Raw genomic sequence first — 27484 nt, forward strand, 5'->3', positions numbered from 1 at the left:
AGCCGCACCCTCAACCGGCGCTCGCAAGAGCGGGGGAGAAATGTGCTGCGCATCCAAAATGGCGTCCGGCGCGAAACTCCGGGAAGGAGCCGCGCGGGAAGAACGGCGCTTAACTTTGGCCGCTTTCTTACCGTCGCCCGAATCAAGGGCGGCCATAGTATTAACGTCTCCCAGCTCGAGGGCGGCCCAAGAAGAAGCCGACCGAGCAGAGTGGCCGGCCAACATGGAGTGGGCGAGCAGCGGGGGATGGGCGCTTATGGCGGGAAAAACCGCCACACCGGAGGAGGAACCGGGACACTGCGGACTCCAAACTGATGCCTAACAAAGGCGATTCAGGTTTTGAAATACCCGCATCCCCGCAAGACGCACCCATGCGGTCCGGGGAGCGAATCCTCGCGCCCTCGCCCTCCGACGCCATAAGCCACGTGGAGACCGAATGGGGAACCCCCTGCCCGCTATAAAAAGGTAAAAATTACCTGCTTCTCGCTCCGAGCTGTAACGAACTGGTGTCCCAGTGAGCAGCTACAATAAACGTTGAAATAAACGTTGAAATAAACGCCCTTAAGGACGTCCAAAATTTTTCTTTTTTTTTTTTTTTTTACGGAGCCAGCGGGAGGGGGGAGAAAAGGAGGGACCTGGCACCACCAGGTTTGCACTTGCTCAAGAAGAGCCCTCAACCCCAGGTACTCAACAAAACCTAAAAGTTAAGCTTGGAGACCTAGCCAGAGCTGCTGCTGTGTGTGACCACCACCTGCTGAGATAGAGAACATACTGAGGAGTTTCCGGCAGCACATGACCACATATAGGGAGGCAAAAGGATTGCTCTCTATCTCCACCTGCTGGTAGATGGACACAATCCAACAGTCTATGGATTGATCAGCATGATGATATGGAAAATGAATGAATGAATTAATTAGGTGCCTGCCACATATTAGTAAAATCCCTGCTGTTTATCCCCAATCATTTGTTTATTTATTCATGACACTTAAACCCCACATTAGCCCGAAATAGACTCAAGTTCAATGTGGCTTACAAACAATAAAGTGAATAAAACATAATAATGTACAGAACACAAATTACAATAACTTCAAGAAGCAAATTAATACATGTGCAGTTCAGCTTAGTGGTTCAATGTTTTATGCATGTATTTCTCACCTTGCAACCAAGAAAATAAGTTAGCCCTTCCTCCAATTCCCCATACACCCACAAATTACATAAGTACATAAGTATTGCCATACTGGGACAGACCAAAGGTCCATCAAGCCCAGCATCCTGTTTCCAACAGTGGCCAATCCAGGTCATAAATACAAAACATTTTATACTGCTTATCCCAGAAATAGTGGATTTTCTCCAAGTCCAATTTAATAATTGTCTATAGACTTTTCCTTTAGGAAGCCGTCCAAACCTTTTTTAAACTCTGCTAAGTTAACGCCTTTCCCACATTCTCTGGCAACGAATTCCAGAGTTTAATTACATGTTAAGTGAAAAAACATTTTCTATGATTCGTTTTAAATTTACTACTTTGTAGCTTCATCGCATGCCCCCTAGTCCTAGTATTTTTGGAAAGAGTAAACAGACGCTTCACCTCTACCTGTTCAACTCCACTCATTATTTTATAGACCTCTATCATAGCTCCCCTCAGCCATCTTTTCTCCAAGCTGAAGAGCCCTAGCTGCTTTAGCCTTTCCTCATAGGGAAGTCGTCCCATCCCTTTTATCATTTTCGTCGCCCATCCCTGCACCTTTTCTAATTCCACTATATCTTTTTTGAGATATGGCGACTAGAATTGAACACAATATTTGAGGTGCGGTCGCACCATGGAGCGATACAAAGGCATTATAACGTCCTCATTTTGTTTTCTATTTTCTATTTGCTTTCTTAGCTGCAGTAGCACACTTAGCAGAAGGTTTCAACATATCATTTAGTAATCTAAAATTATGATGAGGAAGGAAACAATAAACAAACCACAACATACAGAGACATCCATGCATTTAATACAATTAGGAAAGCCTCTGCAACAAACTGAATGCCCATTCTGAACTCATGCGGCTCATCAGAGCTATGCATTACACCCTCCCCAACATGAAGAGCATGTGTATATGTGATGAGGTATGCATAGCCCCTTTCAGTCTACTCCCCCCCATAACTTGAATAGCTTATATAATCTTTCTGGGATGTCTGGTCCTCATCAAAACCTATGGCCTGCCAAGGCATGGGAGGAGAGAACCTGTGTCTTACATGTAATGGCCCCATTGTGTGTTAGGTTTGGAGTCATTGGTTCTTCCCTCCCCCTCCACCCCAAAAAATGGCAGGTCTGCTGTAATTACTCATTTTTTTCTCAGTGCACATCAATACTTTTTTTTTCTTCCATTCTAATGCCAAGTTTTCTGCTGTCACAAAACGCCTAGCCACCCTCCGTGGCCACTTAAGAGGGTCTATCCCTCAGCACAGTTCAGGTCTGCCTGCACCTTCAAGCACTAGCACCCTCTTCCCACTGACTGGGTCACAGCCGCCTCTGGGCAAGTCTCCTGCTCTCCAATTATCCCCAATGATTTCTAGGTTACTGGGGCCCCCCCCCCCCCCCCCCCGTGTGGCACAAGATGCAAAGGAAATAGGAGCTGAAAGATGGAGTGCATCTTTGTGAGATTGCTCAACAAATAGATCACAAATAATTTTTTTATGATTTTTAACCATGAAAATGATCGCTCACCACTTGCCACACTGACAGGAATTGTCAGCAATATTCTTAGAAACAAATTGCTATACATTGCAAAATAAGATAGCAGATGTAAATTCTCAAAGTGGACATATTCCAAACGCTAAAATGAAAATAAAATGTTTTTTTTTCTACCTTTGTTGTCTGGTGACTTTCTTTTTCTGATCATGCAGGCCCAGTATCTGATTCTGCTGCTATCTGTCCTCTTAACTCCGTTTCCAGGGCTTCCTTTCCATTTATTTCTTTACTTTCCTCCTTTCTTCTTCATTTCTTGCTCTATATCCATTTCCAGCAATTTCTCCTCTCTCCCTGGGTCCTGCCCTCCCATCCATGTCCATCCATGTCCCTCTCTGCCCTTCCCTCCTCCATCCATAGCCAGCAATTCTCCTCTCTCCCCTCCCCTCCATTTCCAACAATTTCTCCTCTCCCTGGGCCCTGCCCTCCCATCCATGCCTCTCTGCCCTTCCCTCCTCCATCCATAGCCAGCAATTCTTCTCTCTCCCCTCCTCTCCATTTCCAACAATTTCTCCTCTCCCTGGGCCCTGCCCTCCCATTCATGTCCATCCTTGTCCCTCTCTGCCCTTCCCTCCTCCATCCATAGCCAGCAATTCTCCTCTCTCCCCTACATTTCCAGCAATTTGTCCTCTCCTTGGGCCCTGCCCTCCCATCCATGCCTCTCTGCCCTTCCCTTACCTCAGCTCCGCGCCCTGGGGCCTTTAAACCTTTTACCTCTGGTCGCAGTGTGTCAGTGAAAGCGCTGCCAACGTCTCCCTTCCCTTCACACTCGTTGGTTCCCTCAGTGTCCCGCCTTCTTCTGACGTCAGAAGAAGGCGGGACACTGAGGGAACCAACGCAAGGGAAGGGAGACGTCGGCAGCGCTTTCACTGACGCTGCTACGATCGGCGTTGGAGCCTCGGAGGTAAAAGGTTTAAAGGCCTCGGCGGCACGGAGCTCAGGTAAGCGAAGAGGGTAAGCACCGTGGCGGCGCCCTCCAGAGGTTGGCACCCCCATGCGGTGCTTACCTCGCTTACCGTATTGGCACAGCCCTGCTCCAGTGGTCCCACATTTCCCAGAAAGCACTCACAGACCCAACACACAAACCACCAGTATTCTTTATCAGTCCAGACAGACAGAACGAGCAAACAAATGTGTTTATTCTCACACTGACACAATGAACAAAAAAAATGTGTAATTAGCAAACAATAACAAGTAACTGAAATATGGATCAATAATAATATTAACTAAACATTTATTTACTGTCTAAACAGTACCTGGTGTCCTGTTTCGGTTATTGGTGAGCCCTTAGGTTCCCTGAGGCCCCGCAAGACCTCCGAGGACAGCCGCGCACCCCGAATCTTCACCCGCGGCGACCGCCGTTCACCAAGGGTTGAGCCCCCAGCTGCAGGCGGCCAGCAGGACTGCTGGAACCGCGGGGTGACGGCCGGCCTGGCTGGTAGTCAGCAACACAGTCTCTGAAGGGCAGCTAGCAAGGACGGCTAGCACTGAGGAGGAACACAGTCTCTGCAGACAGCTAGCAAGGACGGCTAGCACTGAAGGGGAACACAGTCTCTGAAGGTGGCTAGCAAGGACGGCTAGCTTGAAGCGGAACACAGTCTCTGGAGGTGGCTAACAAGGACGGCTAGCTTGAAGAGGAACACAGTCTCTGAAGGTGGCTAGCAAGGACGGCTAGCTTGAAGAGGAACACAGTCTCTGGAGGTGGCTAGCAAGGACGGCTAGCCTGAAGAGGAACACAATCTCTGGAGGTGGCTAGCAAGGACGGCTAGCCTGAAGAGGAACACAATCTCTGGAGGTGGCTAGCAAGGACGGCTAGCCGGAAGAGGAACACAGTCTCTGAGGGCTGCTGGCAAGGACGGCCAGCAAGTCAAAGGAACACAGTCTCTGAAGGCTGCTGGCAAGGACGGCCAGCAAGTCAAAGGAACACAATCTCTGAAGAGTCAAGCTTCCCAGATCCGCGGCGTCGGCTTCTGACAAAAGAACCGGAAGCACTGGACTCCTCCAGTCTGTCCGTTTAAATTTAGCGTCAATCCGTCCCTCCCACGGAGAGAGAGCCAATCACCTGGTCCTGGCAGACGACAGGAGGCTCGATTGGCCGAACTGCCATGCAGGCGGAGTCCTAGCGCCGGTGCTCCAATCCGGCGCGAGGGGGCGGACCTTCTGCGCTGATCCGCCCCTAGCCAGGGCGATGTCGACGCCGGAGCCGCCATCTTGGCCGGCGTGCTTCCTCCTCCGAGGCCGGCGTTCGCTCCAGCGGCCCGCCGGCCTCGGTCTGACCCGCGGCAGCATCGGCTGCAGCGGAGGTCCGTCTCCGCCCCCCTGGACGCTGCGCCGCCCGAGGGCCATCGCCTGCCCCAGCGGGGGCACAGGTAGGAGCGGGAGACATGACACCTGGGAAGGTTTGGATATAGAACTGTCCACACAGCCTGTTTCTCTTTCCTTCCGGGTTAAGACTGAACCAACAGCCAGCATCTGCTGGGTAATTTCAAACTCCAAGCCAATCAGAGCCCAGAACAGTCGTTTCAAATAAAACCTGGTTACATCACTACAGGCACTCAATAAACAAATGCACTCATCTGCCTTTACGGGATTCCTTATAAAGATTTTGCTGGCTCTGAAACAATATTCCCACCCAATTTGTCTGGTTTTAATTTGGGTTTTCTGTAGTTGTGGGAGGAGTCTTCTTTCTGTAGCTCAGGTGTATTAAAAGCAAGGCTGTGAAGTCGGTACACCAAACCTTCGACTCCACTATTTTTCACTGTCCAACTCAGTTTCCAACTCCTACTGATATTAGGCTTTAAAGTTTTTGTTCTGAATCTGATTTGGCTCGCATCTTTTCATTGGTTGCTCAAGGTGTGTTACATCTGGTTGCACAGGTATTTCATGTCCCAGAAAACTTACAATTTAAGTTTGTGGCTTAGGGTCTCAAGTCTCAATGCACAAAACTTAACGGACCAGTAATGTGGGTTTTTCATCGGTTCCAGCCAGTCCTTGCTATCACAGTATGGAACGAGACATGCACAAAGGGGATCTGCGGGCTCTTTTCTGTCCATGGTAGCAGATTATGTTAATGATATGTAAATGTATTAAAAGTAGCTGATTGCTTTGTAAATGTGCATTCCGTGGGATGCACAGCTGTTTGCCAGCGATGCAAATCAGAAGCTCAGCCAATAACTGTGGTTAAAAGCTGCCCACTCATGCATATGAGCTGTCATAGTAAGCTGTACCTTAGTAATTCCCTTATCTCTTATTTGTCCTGTTTGTCTGTCCTAATTAGATTGTAAGCTCTGTCGAGCAGGGACTGTCTCTTCATGTTCAAGTGTACAGCGCTGCATACGTCTAGTAGCGCTATAGAAATGATAAGTAGTAGTAGTAGTAGTCATAGGTGTAAGGTGTTACAGCTGCAGCTCCCTGGTGACTCCTGCAGAGGACAGATGCCAGCATGCGACACATTGTTCCCATTCTGCAAGCTGGTAATGTGGGACAGAATAAAATCTCCTCCACAAACTTTCCCATGCGTATCGGGGTCTCAGGAGGTATTTCATCATCGGGGCGGGACTCTCTAGTATACTATCATGCTATAGAGTGTTCAGAGATGCGCAATGGCCGCAGAGTGGTAGTGGAGCTGCCCCCATAAAGAGCTTGTATTGCCCCAGTCTGGACATGGTCACTGGTTTCTCTTTTGGGGCATCTACAGCCAGGAAGAGGGTTTCCCTTTGGATCAATAACAGCCAGGTGAGAACGGGAAGGAGTGTTTTTGGCCGTCGGGTCTGAACAGTATAGTAATTAAAAATCGCAGTTATTGTGAGGAAAAAAGTGACTTTTGTCAGGAGCTGTTGTAAGTGTTCTGGGCATGCGCATAGCAGCCACACTTATCGACTGACTGCTACACGCATGCCCTGGCAATTTCCCTACCAAGCTGCACTGTAAAAGTCCATACTGCTCATTTGCTTGCAACTTCTTTTGGGAATTGATCGCTGTTTCCACCTTGGTAATTTTTTACCGAGGTGGAAATAGCGAGTAGTTGTTACCAGGGACTTTGTGCATCGACCCTTCAGTATGCTGGCACAGGAGGCAGCCTGAGGAAGTATCATGCTCCTCCTATTACTGATGGTCAACTAAGGGAGGATTAATGGAAATGCACTGGACTAGGACTGGAGATGGATAGAGAATGAGCAGGGAACACAACAGAGGAAACAGAGCTTACAATCTAATTAGGACAGACAAACAGGACAAACAAGAGAGAAGGGAATATTAAAGCGAGGATGATAAAATAAGGGTTCTGAACAAGTGAACAAGAGTTAGGAGTTAAAAGCAACATCAAAACGGTGGACTTTTAGCCTAGATTTGAAGACGGCCAGAGATGGAACTTGACGTACTGGCTCAGGAAGTCTATTCCAGGCATAAGGTGCAGCAAGATAAAAGGAACGGAGTCTGGAGTTAGCAGTGGAGGAGAAGGGTGCAGATAAGAGAGATTTACCCAGTGAACGGAGTTCCTGGGGAGGAATGAAGGGAGAGATGAGAGTGGAGAGGTACTGAGGAGCTGCAGAGTGAATGCACTTATAGGTCAATAAGAGGAGTTTGAACTGTATGCGGAAACAGATAGGAAGCCAGTGAAGTGACTTGAGGAGAGGGCTAATATGAGCATAACAAAACTGGCAGAATATTAGTCGTGCAGCAGAATTTTGAACAGATTGAAGAGGAGAGAGATGGCTAAGTGGGAGACCTGTGAGAAGCAAGTTGCAATAGTCTAAGCGAGAGGTGATAAGAGTGTGGATGAGATTTCTGGTAGTGTGCTCAGAAAGGAAAGGGCGAATTTTGCTGATATTATAGAGAAAGAAACGACAGGTTTTAGCAGTCTGTTGAATATGTGCAGAGAAGGAGAGGGAGGAGTCAAAGATGACCCCAAGGTTATGAGCTGATGAGACAGGAAGGATGGAAGTGTTATCCACAGAAATAGAGAATGGGGGAGGAGGAGAGGTTGGTTTAGGGGGAAAGATAAGAAGCTCAGTCTTGGTCATGTTTAGTTTCAGATGGCGCTGAGACACCCAGGTAGCAATGTCAGACAGGCAGGCTGATACTTTGGCCTGGATTTCGGCTGAGATTTCTGGTGTGGAGAGGTAGATCTGGGAGTCATCAGCGTACTGAAAACCATGGGATCAGATCAAAGTACCAAGGGAAGAAGTATAGATGGAGAAAAGAAGAGGTCCCAGGACAGATCCCTGGGGTACACCAACTGACAGTGGGATAGAAGTAGAAGAGGATTCACTAGAGTATACACTAAAGGTACACTGGGAGAGATAAGAAGAAAACCAGGAAAGAACAGAGTCCTGAAATCCAAGTGAGGACAACGTATCAAGGAGTAGTGTCGACAGTGTCAAAAGCAGCAGATAGATCGAGAAGGATGAGGATAGAACAGAGACCTTTGGATCTGGCCAGGAACAGATCATTCGAGACTTTAGCAATCGCTGTTTCAGTTGAATGAAGGGGGCGAAAGCCAGATTGAAGTGGATCAAGAATAGCTTGAGATGAAAAAGTCAAGGCAACGGCGGTGAACAGCACGTTCAAGTATCTTGGAAAGGAAAGGGAGGAGGGAGATGGGGCGATAGTTGGAAGGACAGGTAGGGTCAAATGAAGGTTTTTTAAGGAGTGGTGTGACTACGGCATGTTTGAAGGCATCAGGAACAGTCGCAGTAGACAGTGAAAGATTGAGGATATGACAGATAAACTGGATGACAGTAGGAGAGATAGTGTTAAGTAGATGGGTGGGAATAGGATCAGAGGAACAGGTAGTTAGTTTCGAGAAGGAAATAAGATGTGTAGTTTCCTCTTCAGTGATTTCAGAAAGCTCACCTCTTCAATGCTGCTTTCGGCACCTAACCTTCCGTGAAATATAGTATGCCCTATTAGTCGGACTCTACACTTGTCTTTGACTGGACACTTGTCTCTAGACTGTACACCTGTCTTTTAGATTGTAAGCTCCTTGAGCAGGGACTGTCCTTCTATGTTTGAATTGTACAGTGCTGCGTAACCCTGGTAGCGCTTTAGAAATGTTAAATAGTAGTAGTAGTAAAAGGAAGAAAAGGAGGCAGGGGTTGGAGGGTTGAGAGAATGGACTAAGGGAAGGAGAGGTGGAGGTGACCTGGTTGAGAATTCAAGTTTAATCTTGCGAACCTTATCATGAAAGAACTCAGCCAGAGTCTGGGGGGAAAGTGAAGGGGGGGGGGGGGGGTTGAAGGTGAAGACACTTTGAGGAGCGAGTTCAGTGTGGCAAAGAGACGTTGAGGGTTTGAGCCAAGAGAATTTGTCAACTGGATGTAATAGTCCTGTTTGGCAAGTAAAAGAGCAGACTGGAAGGAGGTCAGCAAGAATTTGAAATGTATGAAGTCAGCATGGGCACGGGATTTCAGCCAAAGGCATTTGGCAGAGCGGGCACAGGAACGTAGGTAGCGGATTCTAGAGGTCAGCCAAGGTTGGGGTTTGGTACGTTTTACAGAACAGGGAATGAGAGGAGCGAGAGTATCCAGAGCAGAGGAGAGAATAGTATTATAGGAAGAGACAGCTTCATTGACAGACTTGGATAACATAGTGGTAGAGAAGAGATTTGAAACATTGGAAGACAGAGTAGAAGGGTCAATAGCCTGAAGATTCATAAATGTATTGGTTAAGATTGGACGGGACTGGGGAGGAGGGTGTCTAAGTGTGAAAGTTATCAGATGATGTTCAGAGAGGGGAAGAGTTGAGGCACAGAAACTGGAGAGTGAGCAGTTTGAGGAGAGGATAAGATCAAGACAGTGGCCATTCTGGTGAGTTGGGGCAGTGGAGCACAGTTGAAGATTGAAAGAGGATGTTAAAGCAAGAAACTGCGAAGCATAAGAGTCAGAGGGATCATTAGCATGAATGTTAAAATCCCCAAGAATGAGCGAAGGAGATGAAGGTTCAAGAAAGAAGGAAAGCCAAGCATCAAAGTCAGTGAGAAAGGAAGAAAGGGACTTATCAGGGGGTCGATAAATGACTGCTACTCGGAGAGGCAGAGGAGCAAACAGACAGATGGAATGGACTTCGAAGGAAGAAAAACAGTGAGACTGAGGTAGAAGAAGAGGTTGAAATCTACAAGAGGGTGAAAGTAGTAGCCCGACACCACCTCCGCGGCCAACCGGGCGAGGAGTATGGGAGAAAAGATAACCTCCATGGCATAGGGCCACAACTGAAGTAGAGTCTTCAGGATAAAGCCAAGTTTCAGTTAGGGCAAGCAGATGGAGAGTACGAGAGATAAAGAGGTCATGGATGTAGGAAAGTTTGTTACAGACAGAACGGGCATTCCACAGAGAGCAAGAGAAAGGCAGGGAAGGAGGGGGGAGGAGAGAAACAGAAATTAGATTGGAGATATCACGGTGTGACCTGCACAAATAGGATGAGAGCTGATGTGGAGGACCAGGATTGGGATTAATGTCCCCAGCGGAGAGCAGGAGAAGAGTAAGAGAGTATGGAGAAGAGTAGGAGAGGTGCGACGACAGCAACGAAGGCGATGAAGGCGAGATGTACTCAGATAGAAAGGAGATGGATGAATAGAAGGAAGGAAATGTTTAAGGTTGAGAGCTGAGAAAAAGGAAGATGAAAAAAAGAGATGGTGAGATGATGAATACAGATGGTGGACAATGTGTTCCTGCAGAACTTCAGAGGTTTACTAGATCTCTACCTGCTGGTAGAGAGGCACATAACCCACAAGTCTCTGGAATGATCTGTGGGACGCTATGGAACAGCCTTTATAGAATTCTTGCTTAGCACGTATCATCCCGGTGCCTAATTTTGGGTTGCCCTTACTGATTTCCCCCACCCTCTAATAAATAGGATTCAGCAAAGGCAAGTCTTGCCTTACCAATCGACATGGTCAGTAATTTTGATTTTTGAAATAGCTTCAACCATTTTGCCCAGGACGGATGTTGGGCTTGCTGGTTTATATTTTCTTGGAACACCCTTGAAGTCCTTCTAGAAAACTGGCATTAGACTGGCCATCCTCCAGTCTTCTGACATGTTACAGATTACTGGTATCAAGTTAAAAATCTCATGCATGAGCTCTTTCAGGATCTATGGTGAACACCATCCTGTCATGGTGATTTTTGTTTGCTAATTTTATATTACATCTTCTAGACTTACAATGATGTGCTTTAGTTGCTCTAAATCAGCACCATATTAAAGGTTTCCAATGTGGGTACTACCTCAACATCCTCCTCAGTAAAGACCAAAAAAAAAAGAAACCGTTTAAATTTTTCTGCTATTACCTTATCCTCCCTGAGCACTTCTCATTTTACCTCTTGGTCCTCCAGCAGTCCATCAGACTCCCTTACATGCTTTTAGTTTCAGATATACTTGAAAAAAACCTTTTTATATTGGTTTCTGCCTCAACAGAAAACTTCTTTCAAAGTCTCTCTTGTCTTGCATTACTGTGTTATATCAAATGTTAGAGTGCATATGCTTATTCCTATATTCTTCACTAGGGTTTGCTTTCCTTTTTTGAAAGATAACCTTTTGGCTTTCACCACCTCTTCCATCTCACCATTAAACCAGTTTGGCTATCATTTGGCCTTCTTTTGATCTTTTGTAATGTGTGCAATAACATTTTACCTGGTCTTCCAAAATGGTCTTTTTAAATACCACTGATTCCTCACACAAACTTCTGACCCTGACAACCACTCCTATTAGGTTTTTTTTCTAATCTCTTCATTTAATCATAGTGCCCTTTTAAAAAATTAAGTGCTACAGAGGTAGGTGGTTTTTTTAGTATCTTTTCTCATGTGATGACAAATTTACTACCACTACTTTTCATTTCTATAGCACTACTAGATGTATGTAGCGCTGTACACTGACTATGCAAGAGACAGTCCCTGCATGACACAGCTTACAATCTAATCAAGGCAGACAAAAAGGATAAGGGAATTACTTAAGGTGGGAATGATAAAACAGTCATGGGTATTGAACAAGTGAATAGGAGATAGGAGTTAACAGCAGCCTCAAAAAGGTGGGCTTTTAACTTAGATTTGAAGACAGCTTGACGTATTGATTCAGGAAGTCTATTTCAGGCGTATGGTGTAGCAAGATAAAAGGAATAAAGTCTGGCGTTGGCAGTGGAGAAGGGTACAGATAGAGTTCCTTGGCAGGAGTATAGAGAGCGAGAGAGAAGAGTGGAGAAGTACTGAGGAGCTGCAGAGTGAATGCACTTTTAAGTCAATACAAGGAGATTGAATTGTATGCGGAAACGGATAGGGAGCCAATAAAGTGACTGGAGGAGAGGGCTAATACGAGCATAGTGACACTGACAGAATGTAAGTCGTGCATTAGAATTTTTAACAGATTGAAGGGGAGAGAGATGGCTTAGTGGGAGACCTATGTTTGCATTGTGAATACTTGCCTAGTGGCCTCACTATCATTACTCCTAGCATTAGGTCCCATTTACAAATCTAAAGTAGTGTGCCTTCTGGTTAGTTCATGATCAAATGCTCAATGATGCTGCCATGGTATTAAGAAACTACCTCCCTAGCATGTACTGAGGAGACATGTACTCAATCAATATAGGGATAACTGGCGTGGGTGTTACATTTAAACAGTTTATTCTTCCTTTGAGGTAGCTTTTAGCGAAATGAGGGACCCTTAGGAAGATGAAGTGAAATTTTTAAAAAAATGTCTCTGGGACAGGGAAAGGATTCTGTTTTGAAAGTCACTAGACAGAGATGTCTATACAGAAGTGTTTTGTTAATTACGGACAGTGAAACTGCTGACAATTTAAATGAACTCTTGTACTATAATTGCAATATAAATTATATTTATATAATTTATATTTATACTAGTAAATAAGGCCCGTTTCTGAGCGAAATGAAACGGGCGCTAGCAAGATTTTGCTGGGAGTGTGTATGTTTGAGAGAGAGTGTGTGTGATAGTGAGTGTGTGAGAGAGAGAGAGAGAGAGTGAATGTGCGAGTGTGTGTGTGTGTCAGAGTGAGTGAGTCTGGGGGCGAGTGTATGTGTGTGTGAGAGAGAGAGGGAGATACCTTCCTCTCCTCCCTCTGTGGTGTGAGCACCCCCTCCTCTGGTGTGAAGAGCAAATAGGGATGGAAGGGCAGCTGTGAAAGGAAAAGTGAAAGTTGGTGAGGCTGTAAATCCCAGCATGGTAGAAGGCAAGTTTTGAACCTGGTGACCCTGCAGCTGTTGATGCCTGTGCACCGGTACCTTTGCATTCATGTTCGTCATGCAGCTGTTAGAGGGGATAGAGTTGCTTCCTGTTTGTGCACTCTACTGTGCAGATCAGCAGTGAAGCGTCTTTCGATCAGTGAAACCCTGTTGCCTCAGTGACCTTCCCCGTCCAGCCTTGCTGTACCAGCACCGTTGTCGTTTGATGTTTGAGCTCCATTTCCCCATGCCAGTATTTCCTGCATTGGCTGTGCTGTGGGAGCACTCGCAGCTATTTCGCGTTCCGTTTCTATGCGCCGAGGGGGGGGGGGGGCAGTGACAGCTGGGTGTGTGCTGGTTAAGATCGCGTTTCCTGGAGCGTCAGTGTTGCGCCGTCGTCAATGGCGTTTCGTGGAGTGTGAGTGCTCCGCCCTCAGCGTCATCACGTTCTGATGCGAGGGCGGGGCACACAGCAATGGGCGAAAAGTGGTCTCGACGCCTCAACTTCCGGTTGGAGGCTTCATTTAGAACGTTGGGGTAGCGAATTATGTGCGGAAGGGGCGTGGCTGAGGGCGGGTCTAGGAGTGACAGTGAGTGGTGCATATGAGTGAGAGTGAGTGTCTGACAGCCTACCCTTCAGTGTTTCCCTCTGACAGACTGAGCTTCAGAATGTTCCAGGTGAGAATTATTTATATAGATTTCTATTTATAAAGAGAACCCATAGCAATACAAAACACATTTATTATAGTCCATCTTCTATCCTGCCTAACACCTTCCGTCTCTCTTCCCCTACCTAATCTTCGAACATTACTAATTGTATCTGATATCATGGAATAAATATGTCATAACCAAACTCTGTAAGCCACATTGAGCCTGCAAATAGGTGGGAAAATGTGGGATACAAATGCAATAAATAAATAAATATAAGATTGAAATGGATGTTTAAAATGCACTGCTTTATGGAGTTCTTGCACTGGCCTGCGGGATACCACAAGGATCAATACTATTGACCATTTTGTTTAATATATTCTAGCCACTAGCCGAGCTGATTTGGTCGATGGACACTTGGTTCTACATCTACGTGGATGATGTGCAACCTACTCATACCCACTGAACCAGACTTACCTATAGCACTGAATAAACTGACTTGTTTAACAGCAATTCAAGAATGGGCTAAACCTTTGCCTGAATCCAAGTAAAACTGACCTCCTGTGGGTCCTTAACAAAAGTGGGCATACACCGACATCAAAATACCTTTAGGAGCTACAAACTCTTAAATTGCAAGTCGAGAACCTTGGGCTACAGCTAGACTCTCATTGATGCCCCAAATCCAAGCAACTTTCAGCGGTTGCTTCTATCATCTGTGACAACTATGCTGCCTCTCTCCACATACTGACAAGGCAAGTCTTGTCACAGCGGTTAACGCCAAGATAACATCAAGTCTGGATTACTGTAATGCACTCTACACTAGTCTGACTACAAAGGGTTTCCACCAGTTCCAGTGAATTGAGAATAACGCAGCAAGACTGATAGACGGTTTTAAGCAACATGATCACGTTGCACCATTTCTGCAAAAAATTGACTGGCTACCAGTACAATACAGGGCTAAAATTAAAAAACTCTGTGTCAGACCTTCAAGGCAAAAGAAATGGACCAGAGTACATAAAGAACAGGATCTCCCTCTACACGTTTCCAAGGTCATTAAAGTCCTCCCAAGGAGTATTCCTAACCACTCCCTCTGTAAAGGACATTACACGATATGATAACCACCAATAATCCCAGAGTAGCCCCCAAACTCTGGAGTGCTATAAAAAGGAATGCGCTTGAGAAACCACTGGTGGAACATTCAAAAACCTTAGGACATCTTTTTGAAGAACTGCGTTTTTGCGTTTTATTTGTGCACAAAAAGAACTGGAGAGGTGGACCAGTAGACACCCTCCTTCTAAGAAAGGAACAACAATTTATTTTTGAGATACAAACATTACATCCTCAGGGTCTGAACATGAGAGACTGACCTATCAGTATTCCTGTGAAATAATATTGTTCTTACTTCTTATTCTTTCATTTTTTTATTTAATCAGTTTTATTTTTATTCACAATATATTTTTTGGTTTTTAATTAGTAGTTTCATTTTTATTTGGTTCAATATTTTTATTGTTGTGCATTCTATATATATGGCTCACTGGCATGCTCTTTTTTACTTAGAGTGTTCACATACATATTTTTTATATTTTTGTTTTCAGCGGTTTTTATATAAATCAGACGGTCTCCTAGCAGAAGAGGCGTATAAGTTTATATTTTTTAAATTTTAATTCAATTCATTTTTTTTTAATTTTTATTCTTTACCGAACATAGTCCCATCATCAATACAATTTACATATCCTGTGTTACATCAGATCACATTCATTGTTGTTTTTCATTCAGTATTTTCTTTACCGCATTTATTAATCGATCATTGCATATAAATTTGATTTGATTCTTAGCTATTTTCCTCTTTTTTTTAGTCTCTGGCATTTTTTAATTTAATTTGCCGCTTTTTTGAACTTTGACCCGGAAATGATGCATATAAACATCACAGGACACTTGTAACAGTTTTTCCAGCTTCAATAATGGTGTGTCCGTTTGTGTACGCTAGAGACTACAGTAAGTATATATATATATATTTTTTTGTTTTGAGACACATTTTATGTATGCGCATCATTGCACTATTGGCATTTACATTTTAATATTTAAACTGTAGCAAAATGTTTTTAGAGACGCTGATATCCATACTCATGTTGGTCTCTGCTCTAACGCTGTAGACGTCCTTGCTTTCATATATACTCACTCGAAGCAGTATTGCACTTTGTTTTTAACCTTCATACTTCAGCAGTTTTGTCTTTTAGAGACGTTGATATCCACACTTCTTGTGGTCCCTGCTTTAATGCTGTAATCGTCCCTGTTTTTATGTATAATCACTCGTAGTAGTATAGCAGGAAGTTTACTGGCAACTGGTATCATTTTATTGTGTTTAATTCTCCTCTGATGCTATGTTAATATTTCATTGCGCCTCTGTCAGCCTTTAAGGGCATTGATAATTGTTTATCATACATAACAATAAGTGCATCATTTTATAACACGGCACTTGTAACATTTTAGATATTTTATCATTATATCGTGTTTATATATGTGACATCGCTGTGCCATTACGTTGTTTTGATTGCAAGACGTTTTGTATATAGCATTTCTTATAAACACATTGCACTAGTCATGTCAATACACAATGTAGTGTCAATACACCCTATGATACCTAAACTAATGTCATATTATTAGTTGTGATCCGCTCTAATTTTAGTTTTTGTTTTTTATTAATTCTTTTTGATTTATGATTATAGGGATTCCCGTTTGAGCTGTTTTTTTTCTTTACTTTTATGCACCATATGTGAGTAACATTTTGTTTGCATTTATCTTCATTTTTTATCCTCATTTATTTTTATTTTCATTATTTTTCATTTTCATTTTGTCATAATTTTTCCTTTTTCCTTATTTTTAATTCATTTTTCTTTTTTTAGTTCTATACATACTACCCCATTTCTCATTTTTGGTGACACAGAGTATTATTTGATTGTGTCCATGTTCACTTTTTTATAGTTGCCCCTTTACGAAGGTTTCAAATTAGGTATGTGCCCTTTTATTATCTCATTTATACATTTTTTATACATATTTGTATTGAAGTTCGTAATCTATACCAGTGCCCTTGCTTTGCTGTTATGTGATGTCAGATTTTATTGTGCTTTTATATATATGTTTATATGCACTGTCATACAATTGTTGCATTACATATACTTCTTTTATATGTATATTTTCTTATATATGCTCTTTTATATACATGTATATATATTATTTATATTGGACAGTGCATAGCGATATGCTTATTCATGTAATTATTCTAGTATACTCTCTATGTATAATATTCCATATTTTATTATTTGTTTTTCATCAATTTATATATTTGATATATTATGCTTGTATGTGTGTTATATTTTATTTATTATGATCTATGATAATCACCCCTAGGTGGGCGAAACATGGCCTGTGTCGGCGATTTGTTCATACATGGTATCTTCAATAAAATCTTTTTATTGTGATATTGATCTGCTGGCTTTCTTTCCCATATTGGATTTTGCAGATCGTTTGCCTTGTTGTTTTTTAGGCTTTGCTCAATGCAACTCTACTTCAGGAAGCAGGTGAAAACTTGGCTCTTCTCTCACGCCTTTAATGGAAGAAGCAACCAACTAGCTAGTCATACACGTATAAAAGGCTAACACTGGCTGCATTGACTGTAGCAAGACTTGCTTATCCACTCCTACCCTGAGATCGTATTCATGCACCTTTTTGACTTCACACACATCTTTAAGTTAGAATAACAAGAGTTAGACGGAAAATAAAAGAACTCTCTTATCTGCTTATATGTTTCACTTCCACTTACACACTTTGCTGCCTTTTAAGATATTTAATATGCACTATACTGACATATAAGTAACATACTATGCCATGATATATACTGTTATTCAAATATTTTTTCAGCTTGTCTATTGCCCATGTTCAGATTCTTGCTGTGTAAACCAGCTTGGATGAATTTCTTCAAAAGGCAGTAAATAAATAAAACTTAAAAAAAAAAATCTATAAATATCTTTATAAGCAAACTTTTAATCTATTGAGTACTGGTGCCCTAACTATCCTTGGGGGCCACTCCAGTCAGGCACAGTTTCCAGATATCCCTACTAAATATGTATCAGATATATCTGCATACACAGCTTCCAATGTGTGCAAACCTCTCTTATGAGAATATTCATTAGGGACATTGTGAAAACTCAACTGGTTGGGGCAAGTAGGGAAGCCACCTTCTAATTCTGGCTCAGGCTAGTCATTTCAAATATCCTTGCTACATTTTGACAATCCTGCCAATGATCTATCGATACTAAGAAATGCAAATCCTCTCCAACCTTACCGTAACTTTTAGCAGCTCATCTTCCACGATCTCCTTCAGCTGGCGCCGTTCATTTGGCCCCAGGGACATCCTGCCTGTGTGAGCCAGATACTTCTTCCGCACCAGTGAGTGTGTAAGAGCTCTGTCAAGGAAAGGTGCACAAAGGAAGCTCATCAGCAACACAAACCAATCGTGCTCCGAACATTAAGCCATGCTGGATCAAACCAAAAACCCATTGAGGCCGTATCCTAGCCAATCCAGTGCACTTGGCAATGCCTAGCAGATCTTAATGGGGAACCTTCTTTATTATTGCTCACTAAGAGGCATATTTTCAAAGCACTTAGCCTCCCAAAGTTCCATAGAAACCTATGGAACTTAGCCTCCCAAAGTGCTTTGAAAATAAGCCTGTAAGTCTATCAGGCTGGCATACAGGCTGGAAAAAAAAGTTTTTAAAGTTCTTTTTTTTTGGTGGGAGGGGGTTAGTGACCACTGGGGGAGGTCACCCCAATTCCCTCCGGTGGTCATCTGGGCAGTTGGGGCACTTTTTGGGGACTTGTTCGTGAAAAAAAAAAAAAGAGTCCAAAAAAAGTGACCCAAATTCTCGCTTCTGGCGCCCTTCTTTTTTCCATTATCAGCCGAGCGCGCCCATCTCTCCTCAGCCGATAAACACGCCCCAGTCCCGCCTTCACCACACCTCTGTCAACTTTGTCCGTTCCCACGACAGACTGCAGTTGGAGGCGCCCAAAATCGGCTTTCGATTATACCGATCTGGGCGCCCATGAGAGAAAGGCGCCCATCTTCCGATTTGGGTCGAAATATGGGCGTCTTTCTCTTTCGAAAATAAGCCTGACTGTGTCCTCAGCCTGTCTCCTAGTAACTTACAAGGTTACGTCCACCCTATATGAAAAACATACTCAGCTGCAAACAAATGTTATGACGTGTCAGTTCTCAGCTCCTGAGAAAGCAATGATTGTTACACAAGATGCTGAGTTAGTAGGCTAACATGTGAGAACCAAACTGACAGTATAGGCCTTAGGCCTAGCCCTTAGTAATAGGCCAAGCATAGGAAGGCATATACAGTCTATTCTGGATAAATCTACCACTTGCAGCAAACTCCTCAGAAGACTCCCTTCTAAATATGCACAGATCTGATGCACCTGCCTTAGTTGACAATGGGTCCGGTATTCAAAGCAATTTAAACAGCCATGAGAGACACCTGGCCGTTTATGTCTGGGGCTGTGAATATTCAGTGGCACTTTACCAGAATGCTGCTAAATATCCCCTCTAAAAAAACTGACCTTTCCCGAACCGGTGAGATTAGTGGCACGCCGGGGGCAGAGCAATGACCTAGCCAGTCAGCAGCTATATTCGGTCCACCAAATTGCTAGGTTTACCACATAAAGTTAGGACAGGCTTTTTGCTGTCCTAACTTTATGCAGCAAGGTTAACCAGGCTCCAGTCTGAATACTGGCTGGGTCTAAGTAAACCTCTGGGTCATGGAGTAATCTTAGGAAATATTTCTTGAAGAAAAGGAACAACCTCCCAGTGGTGCTGGATAAGAGAAGGACAAAATTGAAGAAATCAAGGGACAAGCACAGAGGATCTCTGAGGAAGAAAACTGTAGAACTTAGTAGTTGCTGGTGTGAATGGCAGTTTGCTCTTTACCTGCATCAATTTCTGTGTCCCTGTCAGGATATTCTAATAGCCCTGTTTTAAGGCTCACTCCAATCACACACTTCAGCTTTAAACTTTATTTAATATACTGCTCATTGAGTGTAGTATCTAAATGATCTGGGATATAATAGGGAGAATGGATAAAAGAAATCTAAAGGTGAACACAAGAGGAGGTCTAGATTACAATATGCACATTAATATCAAGTTATAGCACTATACGGCTAATACAAATAAAATTTAGAATGTATCAGTTCTGTACAGTAAGACTAATTTTATATAACTAAGAAACAAAAGGTGGTGGTGGTGGTGTGTGTGTGTGTGTGTGTGGGGGGGGGGGGGGGGGGGCTGACTAGAGTCAGGACTGTGGCTAGGTGTGCAGGTACCCTGGATCACAGGAACATGACGAAGAGCATTAGTAGGCCAAATCGTATTGGTGAAAATTAATCGGGTGGGTGAGGGGGCTCGCATGAAATAGGAAGTGGTCAATCCTGTCTTGGAATTTTGGGAATAAGTCTTAAGACAGCTATATGGGATGAAAAAGTTCTAGAAAGTAGGAGCTGCCACATGGAAACAAGAACATCTTGTGGAATCTAACTGAACACTTAAATCAGACAGGATTTTCAAAAGATTATCCCCCCTGTTTACAAAGCTGCATGGCTTAGTAAAACAGGGGGGCATGACTGGAATGCGAGGGAACATATGGAATAAGAAAATTATGGTGAAAAGAGAGAACCCCAGGAGTAGAATGGCTGATGTGTGATAGAACTTTATAATGGATCCCAATGAGATATACGAAGCCAATACTCTTCAACCACAAAGGGAAAATTAGGTTCTTACCGTGATAATTTTCTTTCCTTTAGTCATAGCAGATGCAGCCATTACAGATGGGTTGTGTCCATCAACCAGCAGAGGGAGATAGAGAGCACACTTTTTTCAGTGCCTCATACCAGCTTGCTCCACTGCCTCTCCTTCAGTAATTGAAGCTTCCAAAGCAGTATGGCAAACCGCAATGGGAATAACATGAGCTTTCCTCACAGCGAACGATGGCCCTACAACAAAGGGCATTAACTCAGAATGGAGGGAATGAAACATCCTCCCGGAGGGCATAAACTCATCCTCCACTGAGGCATAACTGGAGGGAATAATCTCATCCTCCCGGAGGGAATAAACTCATCCTCCAAAACATGAAACTGGAGGGAATTAAGTCATCCTCCTTTAATTGAACAAGAATCCTGAAGACTGTTTTCCGACTTTCTCCCAAGGACGGAATCTCCAGGAAACATGAACAGAACCTGCTATCTGCTGTAAATCTATTTCAATCAGACAGGGAGGGATCATGGCTGCATCTGCTATGACTAAAGGAAAGAAAATTATCACGGTAAGAACCTAATTTTCCCTTCCTTGTCATCAAGCAGATGCAGCCATTACAGATGGGATGTATCAAAGCAATCCCTAGATAGGGCGGGAACAAGCCACACCAAGCGCCAGCACTTGCGCTCCAAAATGTGCGTCCCTCCTGGCAGCCACATCCAGCCTGTAATGTCGGGCAAACGAGAGCTTAGAAGCCCATGTTGCTGCACTACAAATCTCTTGAAGAGAGAGTGCTCCAGTTTCAGCCCAAGAAGAGGAAATTCCTCTAGTGGAATGCGCCTTAAAGGCATCAGGTGGAGGCCGGCCGGCAAGCAAATAAGCTGAAAAGATAGATTCTTTAAGCCCGCGGGCAATAGTGGCTTTAGACGCTGGAGACCCTCTGCGAGGCCCTGATAGCAAAACAAACAGATGATCAGAGGTCCTGAAAGAGTTAGTAACTCGCAGATACTGCAGCAGAGTCCTGCGCACGTCCAACAGGTGCAATTGCCCAAAAGAGTCTGGAAACTCCTCCTCTACAAAGGAGGGCAAGAAAATAGGTTGGTTTAGGTGAAACGCTGAAACCACCTTAGGCAAGAAGGAGGGCACAGTCCGAACCGTGACCCCGGACTCCGAAAACTGCAGAAAAGGGTCTCTACAGGACAGCGCCTGGAGCTCTGACACCCGTCTCGCCGAAGTAACGGCCACTAAAAAGACGGCCTTCAGTGTCAAATCTTTCTCTGAAGCACGCCGAAGCGGTTCAAAGGGAGCACCCTGAAGGGCTTTCAGCACTAGCCCCAGGTTCCACGCTGGACAAGGTGCACGCACGGGAGGACGGAGCCGAAGCACCCCTCTAAGAAACCGTGCCACATCTGGATGAGCAGCTAAAGACACACCGTCAACCTTGCCACGCAGGGAGGCCAACGCGGCCACTTGCACCCGCAGGGAATTATAGGCCAAGCCTTTTTGTACACCATCCTGCAAAAAGTCCAGAATCAGTGAGACAGGAGCCCGCAGGGGTGTGATCTCTTTAGAAGCACACCAAACTTCAAACTGGCGCCAAATCCTGGCATAAGCCACGGAAGTGGAACGCTTGCGGTCTTGCAGGAGAGTGGTAATTACATTATTGGAATAGCCTTTGTCTCTCAATTGCGCCCTCTCAATCGCCAGGCCATAAGACCAAATCGGCCGGCGTCCTCCATGGTCACCGGACCCTGTGACAACAGGTTGGGAACCAGAGGTAACTGAAGGGGATCCTCTACGAGCATCTGTCGGAGGTCCGCATACCAAGGCCTCCTGGGCCAATCCGGGGCGACGAGAACCACTTCTGGATGCAGCCGAATCCGCAGGAGCACTCGCCCTATCAAGGGCCATGGAGGGAACACATACAGTAGGCCCGGAGGCCAGGGTTGAGCCAAGGCATCCAACCCCACCGAGCGAGGATCTCTACGTCTGCTGAAGAAGCACAGGACTTTGGCATTGGTGCTTGTCGCCATTAGATCCATCACGGGCTTGCCCCACTTGGCACATTTCTGCAGGAATACTTCGTCTGCAAGTTCCCACTCCGCTGGATCGATCTGATGCCTGCTTAGATAATCGGCTTGCACGTTGCTCTGACCTGCAATGTGAGCTGCCGACAGAAACTGTAGATGCAGCTGGGCCCAGTGGCAAATTGTTCGGCCTGCATGGCTAGAGCTCTGCACTGAGTGCCGCCTTGTCGATTTATGTAGGCCACTGCTGTCTTGTTGTCCGACATCACTCTGACAGCCAATCCTTCCAGGGTCACTTGAAAGGCTAGAAGCGCCTGAAACACTGCTTTCAACTCTAGGCGGTTGAAGGACCACTCCGACTCCTCGGGTGTCCATAGACTCTGGGCATGCTTCCCCTTGCAATGTGCGCCCCAGCCTTTCAGGCTGGCATCTGTCACCACTAGGCACCAATCGGGGAGCACCAGCGGCATTCCTCGCCGCAGCATGCTGTCTGAGAGCCACCACTCCATGCTGAGTTGAGCCGCAGGGAGCCAAGAGAGTCTGCATTGATAATCCTGAGATACTGGAGACCATCTTTGGAGTAGAGCATACTGTAGAGGTCTCAGGTGCGCTCTCGCTCAGGGCACCAGTTCCATGGTGGCCGTCATCGATCCAAGCAGCTGGACAATGTCCCAAGCTCGCGGGCGTGGCATCCTCAGGAGCAGACGGACCTGATTCTGAAGCTTGCACCGCCTTTGCTCGGGTAGGTACACATACCCCGAGACTGTGTAGAACCTGGCCCCCAAATATTCTAGAGACTGCGAGGAGGTCAGGTGACTTTAGGCCAAATTGACGACCCAGCCCAGAGATTGAAGTACTGAGACCACTCTGGCTGTGACATGCTGACTCTCTGCAGCAGAGTTTGCTCGAATGAGCCAGTCGTCCAGGTAGGGTGAACCCGAATACCCTCTCGCCTTAGAAAGGCAGCTACTACCACCATAACCTTCGAAAAGGTGCGGGGAGCTGTGGCGAGGCCAAAAGGCAAGGCCCGGTACTGGAAATGCTTTCCCATCACCGCAAAGCTCAGAAACTTCTGGTGCGGGGGCTAAATTGGAATGTGCAAGTAAGCTTCTTTCAGGTCCAGAGATGTGAGAAACTCTCCTGGCTGTACCGTCGCAATGACGGAGCGCAGGGTTTCCATGTGAAAATGCCGCATTCTCAGGGACTTGTTTAATTCTTTTAAGTCCAGAATAGGTGCTGATTCCAGTCTACGGTCTTGAATATCCTTCAGGGCAACACCTCCTTCAACAGGGAGGGTAGTTCTCTTTGTCACAGCTATGACTAGGGCATCCACTTTAGGCATAGCAAAGCGAGCCATATGCTCCTCACTCAGAGGGTATAATTGCCCCATAGCCCTGGAAACTTTCAACGGTCCTTCGGGGTCAGCCCATTGAGCCGAAATAAGCTCCTGGATGGAGTCATGCAAAGGAAAGGCTCAAACAGACTTTTTGGTACTAGCCATCCTAGGATTCACAGAGGAGGCTGAGCCACTGTCAGGGTCCTCAATAGAGAGAGCCTGCAGGGTATCAGAAATAAGCACTGGCAGCTCATTACGGTGGAAAATCTTCACCGCGGAGGGATCGTCTAGATCCTGAGTCACTTCTGCACCAGACTCTGGCTCCTCAGACCATGAAGGCCTGCCAGAGTCCTCCGAATCCTCACAGCCTGACCACGGGGGGGGGGGGGGGGGGGGGGGGGAAATGGAGGTGCAGCACTCTCTGAAGGGGAATGAGCCCTTCTGCGCTTCATATTCTGCCAATTATCAGGGAATAACGCCTCAGAGGGCATACCCAGGCTAGAATCCACCGGGGGGGGGGGGGGGGGGGGGGCATTAGAAGAGGCCCCTGCAGGGCTTTGTGGGAGAGCTCTTTTAAGCATGTATGCTTTATGCATTAATAAGACAAAATCAGGGGAGAAAAACTCACCCTGGGCACCCGGATCTCTGCCGAGGTTAGTAGTTATCAGCCTCACACCGAGGCCTCCCCCCAGGCTCAGGACTCTCCGTCTCAGTGGAGGTCGCGCCATGTGGTAAATTCAAAATGGCATCTGCTGCCAGCTCAGAGCGCGAAGAATCGTCGCTCGCCATGCTCGGGCCGGCTCTAACGTCTGTACAGCACGATTTACAGAGCCCCGCTGCTGATCTGCGCTTGCCACACTTGGAACAGCACTTTACATTCTCTGCAGCCATCGCTGAAAACAGCGGTAAAATTCAAAATGGCGGTTCGCGCCAAAATCGCCCCGATCGCGGGCCCACCCCGGAGGAGTCAGAAAACACTCTTACCTCACTGGACCGAGTATCACAGCTCCGGTCCCACAGAAAAAGGCAAGGAAAAACCTCTGTTCCTTTTTTTTTTTTTTTAACGCTGTGAGGAAAGCAGAGGTAAATAGAAACTCCGGAGGCTCAGGTGAGTGGGAAAGGCAGGGAAAAGGCGAACCTATGTGCCTGCATCCACTGTTGGTGGGGAAGGACAGGGAAAGCTAAGCAATGTGTCCACATCCACGGAGGTATGGGTAAGGCAGGGAAAGGGCGAACCTATGTGCCTTTAAAGTGAAGCTACTATAGCCTCCAACACCCCGGCTAACAACTGGCAAGCCAGGAGCCACCTCCAGGCAGATTTTTGATGGAGCTCGAAGATGCTACAACCACTCTGCTAGGGGAGATAGAGATTACTGAAGAAGGGGCAGTGGAGCAAGCTGGTATGAGGCAATGAAAAAAGTGTGCTCTCTATCTCCCTCTGCTGGTTGATGGACACAACCCATCTGTAATGGCTGCATCTGCTTGATGACAAGGAAAGAAGTAACTCAGTCAAACATTTTCTTTCCATATAGCAGTTTTACTGTAGTGTTTCGGATTAACTGAAGTCAATGGTATTTAGTGCTGTCCAATTCACGATTCGATTAGTTTTGGAAAACAAATCAGGAGTCCCGATTCAGGATTTCCCCACCTCCCTCCCACTGTCACCCAAGCCGCTGCAGCAGCGACAAGAAGATAAACACCCAGCTGGGCCCAAGGAGTTCTCTATGGACAGTGGTATCATCTAGCCACACAGTTGAAGTGACGTCAGGGTGACGTTACGGACCCGGGCTTCTAACAGCACAGAAACTCAAGAGCTCCGCGCATGTGTCAATATTCCCGCCCCTGCACTAGTATAAGTGGTAGACACGCACCGCTGTCAATTCAGTTTTATTTTCTCCACGGTACAGTTACAACCTGCTGTGCTTCTTTAATTCTAGTCAGTCAATTTATTTCTTTACTCAGCGTTTATTTATTGTTTTTTTTTTTCACAGTTTCTTCAGAGGATGTCACAGAAACCAGGTTGTAAAACCTGCTCTCTTTGTTTTAACAAAATGTCAGTCACAGACCCACAAGCTCTATGTCTCCACTGTCTTGGACAGCAGCATTCAGCGGCAGACTGTGCTGACTGTCAGAAGATGTCTCAGAAATCTTTGCAGATTTGACTTTTAAAATTGAAGGATCTCTCAGGATCTACCTCTGTTTCAGACATCTCTACTTCGTCAAAAAAGAAAACAAAGTCTAAGCATATTGTCAAGCCAGTACAAATCTCAGCTGTTTCTCTCTCTGATATAACTGCAGATTCTGTATTCCCCCCTGCTGCTATGCCCGGGGGGGGGGGGGGGGGGGGGGGGGACAGGATCAGGGTATCCCAGACAGACAGTTAGTCAAAATCGGTTGCTTCTGTGAGCTCCGATAGTACTGCAGGGACCCAGCAGGGTATCTGGTAAGAAAGACAACCTCTATCAGCTGATGCCATCACTACTCCATTTTCTCAGTTGGAGTCAGCGATGCCCTCTCAAAGTAGTCTCTTGGCTTCAAACCAACATAAGGTTAGTAACAGTTCGATCTCGTCAGTTTCTTCCACTTCTAGGAGCTGTTCTCCTTCTCCTAGAGGAAGAAAGAGATGTCACTGTTCTTCTGTCTCTAGCTGCAGCTCATCTGTTTCACTGCATAAGGGAAGACATAGGACTCATCATAAGAGTAATCGATGCCATGGATGCCGATCCTCTCATAACAGTCACTTGAGATCTAGACACTCGACTTCACTTGCTGCGACACCTTTGACTACTAGCTCTTCTTCTCAGCACCCACCCTCCTCAGATTTCTTCCAACTAATGGCATAGTTCGTGAAACAGCATATGCCAGCTACAGGAAATCCCTTCAATCTCTCTTAATGAGGATCAGTCCTCTACTCATAAGCAGGATTCTCTCAGATCTCATACTATCACTCCTTCATCCAGAAAGAGAGTGTGGTCATTCTCTCCTTCCACTTCTCCACTGGCGCAATCACATTCCAAACAAGATGCTAGATCCAATTCTAGAGCATCCTTCTACTACTACTACTACTAATAGCATTTATATAGCACTACCAGACGCATGCAGCACTGAACACTTGACACAGAGAGACAGTCTCTGCTCAAAGAGCTTACAATCTAGGTAAAACAGACAGACAAGACATTACAGGCAAGGGAATTACAGGGTAGAGAGGAACAGGGAGGAGGAGAGCAAATGAGTAGCGGTTAGGAGCCTCCTGACTCTCCGAGTTCTATGGGGAAAAGATCTTGCCTTATAGATTTACATACTGATATTCCTCACAAGGAATCTGCTAAGGAGGATTGTGCATATCCTCAATTTCTTATTAGAATGGCCAAGGCACTTCAATTACCACATACCTCTTACTCGGCGTCTGTTGAGACTGAAAAGAGGTCAGTTTTAAAATATCTCTCTAATGACAAGGAAACCATAATTCTCCCCATTGACAATGTCTTGCAGGAACAGCATAAACAAATTTGGTCTAACCCATTTACTGTTCGTAGAGTACAATCTATTTTAGGTCATGAAATCCACCAGCTTCCACATCAATCTGTGGTAGTAAAATCAGCCATGAGGAAGCATAAAACAGGAAGAGAGAGCACGTCTCATCCACCTAATAAGGACTTAAAGTATGTGGATCTCCTGAGTCAAAAAGCCTATCAGAATTCAATGATGCAGGCTAGAATACCAGTGCATTCCTTCCACTATATTCAATATTTTTACACTGTGATGGACAACATT

At 45.3% G+C, this 27484-nt stretch overlaps 1 protein-coding gene across 4 annotated transcripts in view; it reads right to left on the reverse strand.

Annotated features, from left to right (window-relative positions):
* Positions 1–27484, reverse strand: part of HIRIP3 (HIRA interacting protein 3) — a 156311-nt gene that overhangs the window by 88341 nt on the left and 40486 nt on the right. For 3 of the 4 annotated variants that reach the window (XM_030208717.1, XM_030208719.1, XM_030208716.1), the window contains exon 2: positions 17885–18005. The exons of the other annotated variant lie outside the window; for it this stretch is intronic. In XM_030208717.1, coding sequence (XP_030064577.1) covers positions 17885–18005 — 121 coding nt within the window. The remainder of the gene's footprint in view (positions 1–17884; positions 18006–27484) is intronic. 4 annotated transcript variants of the gene reach the window in all.

This window comes from Microcaecilia unicolor, chromosome 7, assembly GCF_901765095.1.
Source record: "Microcaecilia unicolor chromosome 7, aMicUni1.1, whole genome shotgun sequence".
NCBI lineage: Eukaryota > Metazoa > Chordata > Amphibia > Gymnophiona > Siphonopidae > Microcaecilia > Microcaecilia unicolor.